Raw genomic sequence first — 5,845 nt, forward strand, 5'->3', positions numbered from 1 at the left:
CTTTTCCCTTTCTCCCTTTCCCTTCCGCAGCCACACGCTCTCAGTGCGGGGTGTCACAGTTTCATGGTAAGGACCCGAGGCGGCTCCCGGGGCCTCCCGGAGCGGGCGGGCACCGACGGGGCGGGCGGCGGCACCGCTGCGCTCGGTGGGTCTTGGGGGACTCTTATTCCTTTATATTTTTATTTATTATTATTATTATTATTATTCTTTTAAAATTTTATCAGTTTTATTTTTCATTTTTTTAATTATCTTTATTTTTAGTTTTTATTTTTTTACTTTTTTTTTTTTTTTTTGACAGCGCTTTTCCTTTCCCTCTCGCGCAGAGTGGCAATGTGTAGCAAAGCGCTCTTAGCCCTCCTGGTCTATGGCATAATAATGCATTGCAGCGTCTACTGCTCACCCGCCGTTGGACTCCAGTACCCGGCGCTCAGGTGGGTCTCCCCACGCCGCGGGGCTGCCCGAGGGTCCCGGATCCCCCCCGCATTGGGGATGCACCTTGTGCCTGCCTGGGGCCGGGACGGCGTGAGGATGCGATGGCCATAGGGAGTTTGCAAGCCTTCGTTCCCCCCCCACACCCTCCACCCCCTTCCCCCACATTGCGTTTACCCGTCTTTATGCCACCTCCCTCCCGGCCGCGAGGTGCTCGGGTTTCTGTGTTACATACTCGGAGTTGCTGCTCTCGTCGGGGGTGTCCGGGGCTGCGCTCGAGGCGGCCCCACGCGGACTTTCCCATTTGGGATTGTACTCCCGGCTGCCCGCAGCCTTCTCGGGCTTTGGGGGGGGGGTGTAGGGCCGGGGCCGCTGTCCCGCCCCGCTGTGCTCTGTGAGTCCTGCGGGGAACGGCGTTGCGCGGGCGGGGGTCCGAGGAGGTTTCGCTTGTGGGTGTCTCGTATTGGGTGTTTTTAGCTGGGTGTCATTTGTGGGGTGTCCCTTGCGGGGCGTTATTTGTGGGGTTTGCTTTGCGGGGTGTTGTTTGTGGAGTGCCATTTGTGGGGTGTCCTTTGTGGAGTGTCCTCTATGGGGTGCAGTTTGTGGGGTGTCTGTTGTTGGGTTTCCTTTGTGGGGTGTCTCTTATCGGGTATTCTTCCTGGAGTGTCCTTTGCGGGATGTTATTTGTGGGGTGTCATTTGCAGGGTGCCCCTTCTGGGACGTCCTGCGTGGGGTGTTACTTGTGGGGTATCCTTTGCGGGGTGTTATTTGTAGGGTGTCGTTTGTGGGGCGTCCTTCATTGGGGTGCCGTTGGTGGGGTGTCATTTGTGGGCCGTCCATCGTAGGGTGCCCTATATAGGGTGCCATTTGTGGGGCGCCTTTTATTGGGTTTCCTTTGCGCGGTGTCCTTTATGGGGTGCCCTCTATGGAGTCCCATCTGTGGGGTGCCTCTGGCGGGGCTCCCTGCGGAAAGCAGCAGCCGCGGGGCTCGGGAGGCCCCCATCTCCCTCCCGCCGGCTCCTTCCATTCAGCGCCGTTATTAGCAGGAGCCGAACACTTTAGCGGCATCTATTATTAATACCTCCGCTAAAGCTCCCAGACAAAAATAGCCGCCCGGATCGTACCGTGACCTACATCGTACCGCAGGGAGAGCGGCGGGGAGGGGCTGGGGCGGGGGCAAAGCGGAGAGATCCCGAAGGGCAGAGGCACCGCTCAACGAAACCCAGCGGCGGGCGCAGGCCCCACCCCGGCTCCGGGCGCGGCGGGGAGGAGCGGGGCGCGGGGGGGGGACCGAGCTCAGCCGCGCTCCGTCGGCGCACGGTCCCGCGGCGAGGACGGGGCTGGGGACGTGCGGCTGAGCCTCGCTCGTGGTTACCGCAGGCTGGAGGAGGAGGTGTACGACGAGGACGGGAACACCCTGCAGGACTTCGCCTACGAGCAGGAGCCGCTGGGGGTGGCGGGGCCGCCGTCCGCGCTGGGCGAGGTGTACGCGCTGTACTACCCGCCGGGAAAGAGGTGACAGCGGAGCGGCGGATGGGGCCGGGGAGGGGGGGAAAGGGAAAACACCTAAGGTGCCACGGGCCGTGCGAAAATAATCGTAATGCCGACCCACTTGGCCAGCGCGGATCCGGGGGAGGGGTGGAGAAGCCGGGCCCGGGGGCACCTTCGGCCGGGGTGGAGGAGTGGGGGGGAGAGGGGTCCCGGGGTTGCGGGGAGGATGGGCGGCGACGGCCCGGTGCCGCGGAGCGGGCCCCGGGGATGGGGGCTGACGGGTCGTGCCCCCCCGGCAGGCACGCCGATGGGATCTTCAACAAAGCCTACAGGAAACTCCTGGGCCAGCTGTCCGCCAGGAAATACCTGCACTCCCTGATGGCCAAGCGGGTCGGGTAAGGGCTGCGGCGGGGCCGGGAGCGAACAAAGCGCGGCGGGCGGCGGCCGGGGCGGGGCGGTCCCATCTCCCCGCGGTGCTCTCCCGGAGCGAGTGGCAGCCGCACCCGGGACTCGGCCGTCCCTCCCGCGGGTCAGAGCCGAGCGATGCCATCGGCACGAACCCCCCCCCCACCCTCCGTCCCCCCCGGGTGCGCGATGCATAATGCATGCATTTGGGCGACGCCTCGCTCCGCACCGCCCCTTTTTGTCTGCCGCGCGATGCAGAGCCGGGGTTAGGGCCGGGACCGGGGTTGGGGTTAGGGTCGGGGCCGGGGGCGCGGAGGGAGGGCCCCTCCTGATGGATGTGTCCTTCTCGGTGCTTCGCAGCGGTGCCAGCAGCGGCCTGGGGGACGAGGCGGAACCGCTCAGCAAGCGGCACATAGACGGCATCTTCACGGACAGCTACAGCCGCTACCGGAAACAAATGGCTGTCAAGAAATACTTAGCGGCCGTCCTGGGGAAAAGGTATAAACAAAGAGTTAAAAACAAAGGACGCCGAGTAGCGTATTTGTAGCGATGAGCAACCGCCGCTGCCGTGCGTAGTCCTGAGAGAGAGAGAGAGAGAGAGATTGAGAGAGAGAGAGAGAGAGAGAGAGAGAGAGACCCAACCACCCAAACCCAAACAAAAGTCATTTCCAAAGTGACGGAACGACCGCCGCTCCCGTGTTCCCCAAACATGTATTTATGTATGAAGTAAAGCCATTAAATGAATATTTTGATAATAATATGGTTTTTCTTTTGTACGAAAGCACTAGAGAAACGCACAGATCTACTTTGTGGACCAATCCTTGAGTTATATATGAGATATAAATATATATATATAAATACTGCTATGAATGCTAAAGAGCGATTCTTCATACCAAGCTGCACAAGGACGAGAGTTCGCCTGAGCTGTTTATGTTTTTATAGAAAATAAATAGACGGAAAAAAAAGACAATCACCGCTTCGAACAGCGCTCCTATTTTTGTAACGGAAACGAAAAGGGCACTGTTTTTATTCGCCACGGGGGCGAAGACCTCAGTTCTCACCGTGTGCCGCTGTGCATAGGGAGGGCTCAGCAGGAGGTGGTCCCCCCGGCCTCGAGATTTCGATCTCTCTCTCTATTCCCCCTCCCCCCCTCTCCCCTTTTTATTAATATTTTTTTTTTTCTTGGATTCCGGTCCTATCCGTATCAGTGCCTCCTCGAACAATGATTGTAGAGGAGGATTTAGCAACAGCTCGATCCAAATTGTGCCTATCGGAAGGAGAATAGCTAAACGAGCAAACAAACAAACAAACAAAACAAAACAAAACGAACCCAAAAATCAGAGCCCCGAGCCCCCCAAGGCCCCCCGATGCCAGCCGCACCGCTCTCCCGGCTGCACGTGGGGCCGTGCGGGGCCGGGGCAGAGGGAGCGGCCCCGCTCCCCTCCGGTGCGGGCTGCGAAGCTCCACTCGCGGCTCTGCGGTGCTCTCCGTGCTCCCCCCCCGCCCGCAGCCAGCGGGGCTCTCTCCTGTGCGTTTGTCGGTCGGAGTCGCTCTTTTCCCTTGGATTGTTTTGCTCTTTTTCCCACAGCCCCTCCCGCCTTTCCCCTTCCCTTCTCACTTTCCGAGCGCTGTTAAGCCGCCCGAGCCACCTCTTCGGGTTATGTTCTTTTGGGGAAAAAAAAAAGAAAAAAAAATTACCCGACAAAACGGTTGTGAACGCTCTCTCACTCCTTTGTTCTGTTTTATGCAAGCTCTGTTGTACAAGTCTAGGAACCCCTGTTGTAGCTACCACTAAAGAATTATGCACTACGACGAACGTTTTTTGTTCCTTGTTTATTGAGTTTGGAGGTAAAATTGTATTTTTCTACATTCTGGCTTATTGCTTAGTAAAATTGATTTCATAAAACCGACCTTTTGTCATACAAGAATGTGTAGTGTTCACCTGTGGTCCGGTTTCGAACGAGATAAACCATTTCCACCCCACCTCTCTCTGTACGGACTCCTGTCTCGGCGCGCACCCGCGGAGCGCTCGGGGCGGGCTCCGGAGGAGGACGCGGAGGGGCCGCTCCCAAAGGCACCGCCCGAGCCTGGGGGCGGCCCCGGCTCCGCACGCTATGGGGCTGCGCTATGGGGCAGGGCCCGACGGGGCGGGTCGGAGCTGAGCCCCGCGGCCCCGCCCGCCCCACCTCTCGGCCGAGGGACGCGGGGAGCGGTTTTGCAGCTTTCGTGCCTTCTCTTCACCTTGTCAATCGCCACGAGTTGACGGATGGCTATCTAGTGGCCCTACGATGCTGCAACACATCGGCTTGCGTTTTAGTCGTACTTCTTTCTGTTCTTTGGCGATGGGCAGAGTTTGCTGTGTTCGTGTCGGCTGTGGTGTGATGCCATAGGGCTCTCCTGACGTTTTGTTTCTGACCTTCTCCGTTCGAGTTCCGTGGCTAGCTGCGAGCATCACCAAGTGATCACCTCGGTTATCCTCTGTGTACTTTTTAGGAACGCCAACAGCCTTACCGAGCCTCGAGCAGACCTGAGACGCAGTGATAGTTTAGGTAGATGTTAGTCTCAGAGAACTTATTTTGTGTGCAAATGGATATAAAGAGAACTTCAGCAAAGTATTATGACACACCTGATATCTATAACTAGGACTTTGATAACTGTTATATAAAGTGTGTAAAGTTTGTATTAATAAATTTTTGTAAACAATGCAATTTCGTCTAATGTTTGGGGGAGAGGAACCCAGAGACTAACAGGGAAAGCTGCTTTTCATCCTCAAAAAATAATTTACTCACTTCTGAGCAGCGTTCTTCTAACTTTTCATGCCTGGTTTATCTTTTTGTCACCAAATGCCCTCTGATATTTTTACTGATGGCTCTGTTTGAGTTCATTAAGAGAGACTGCTGAGGCAAAGAGTCTGGCTCTGCACACACCACCCGAGCCCCAGCTTCCCCAATCAGTGCCTGTCACCCACTCCTCCAACAGTTTCTGCACTCTGCAGCCATTCCTTCTCTGCGGCATTGCTCTGTTTGAGGTTTCCACCTAAACCGCTTTTAATGAATGCTGTGTGTGTGCTAGTGCACCTCTGAGCATCCATCCCTGAACATCCAGCCCCCAGCATCCATTGCCAGAGCATCCACCCCCTAGCATCCATACCCCAGCATCCGTACCTGGCCCCGGCAGTGGTAGCATCGTTCTCCTCTGCACCAGTGTTGTGCTACCCTAAAAATGATTGTGCTGCACGCTGAGCGCTGCTTGTATCTCAGGGAGTGATAGGCAGCTGCAGAGGGAGCAGAGGCAATTTGCTGGCACTCTGGAGGATGGGGTATCTGACCTCCAACCTTTAGTTTCGTTTGTCAGTAGCTGCTGCTGTTTATTATTTGCATCGTAGCTCAGGGGCTGTATGCAAGGACCTTGGAAAGTAACAGCAATTTAGTTCAGACCAAACTCTATTACCTTCTAAGCTCATGCTAAAGCATGGGAATTAAATGACAATTTCCTAGCAAATTATTGCAAAAAAATAAAA

The 5,845-nt window shown here is 56.4% G+C and overlaps 1 protein-coding gene across 1 annotated transcript; it reads left to right on the forward strand.

Annotated features, from left to right (window-relative positions):
* Positions 1-315: 315 nt before the first annotated feature.
* On the forward strand, positions 316-3,631 carry ADCYAP1 (adenylate cyclase activating polypeptide 1). The gene is made up of 4 exons (XM_065752352.1): positions 316-431; positions 1,810-1,944; positions 2,220-2,315; positions 2,686-3,631. The coding sequence occupies exons 1-4, from the start codon at positions 331-333 to the stop codon at positions 2,870-2,872; spliced, it is 519 nt and encodes a 172-aa protein (XP_065608424.1). The 5' UTR covers positions 316-330; the 3' UTR covers positions 2,873-3,631.
* The last annotated feature ends 2,214 nt before the right edge of the window (positions 3,632-5,845 follow it).

The sequence above is a fragment of the Cyrtonyx montezumae genome, unplaced genomic scaffold, assembly GCF_038088225.1.
Source record: "Cyrtonyx montezumae isolate F1298 unplaced genomic scaffold, pur_monq_1.0 scaffold_8, whole genome shotgun sequence".
Classification (NCBI taxonomy): domain Eukaryota; kingdom Metazoa; phylum Chordata; class Aves; order Galliformes; family Odontophoridae; genus Cyrtonyx; species Cyrtonyx montezumae.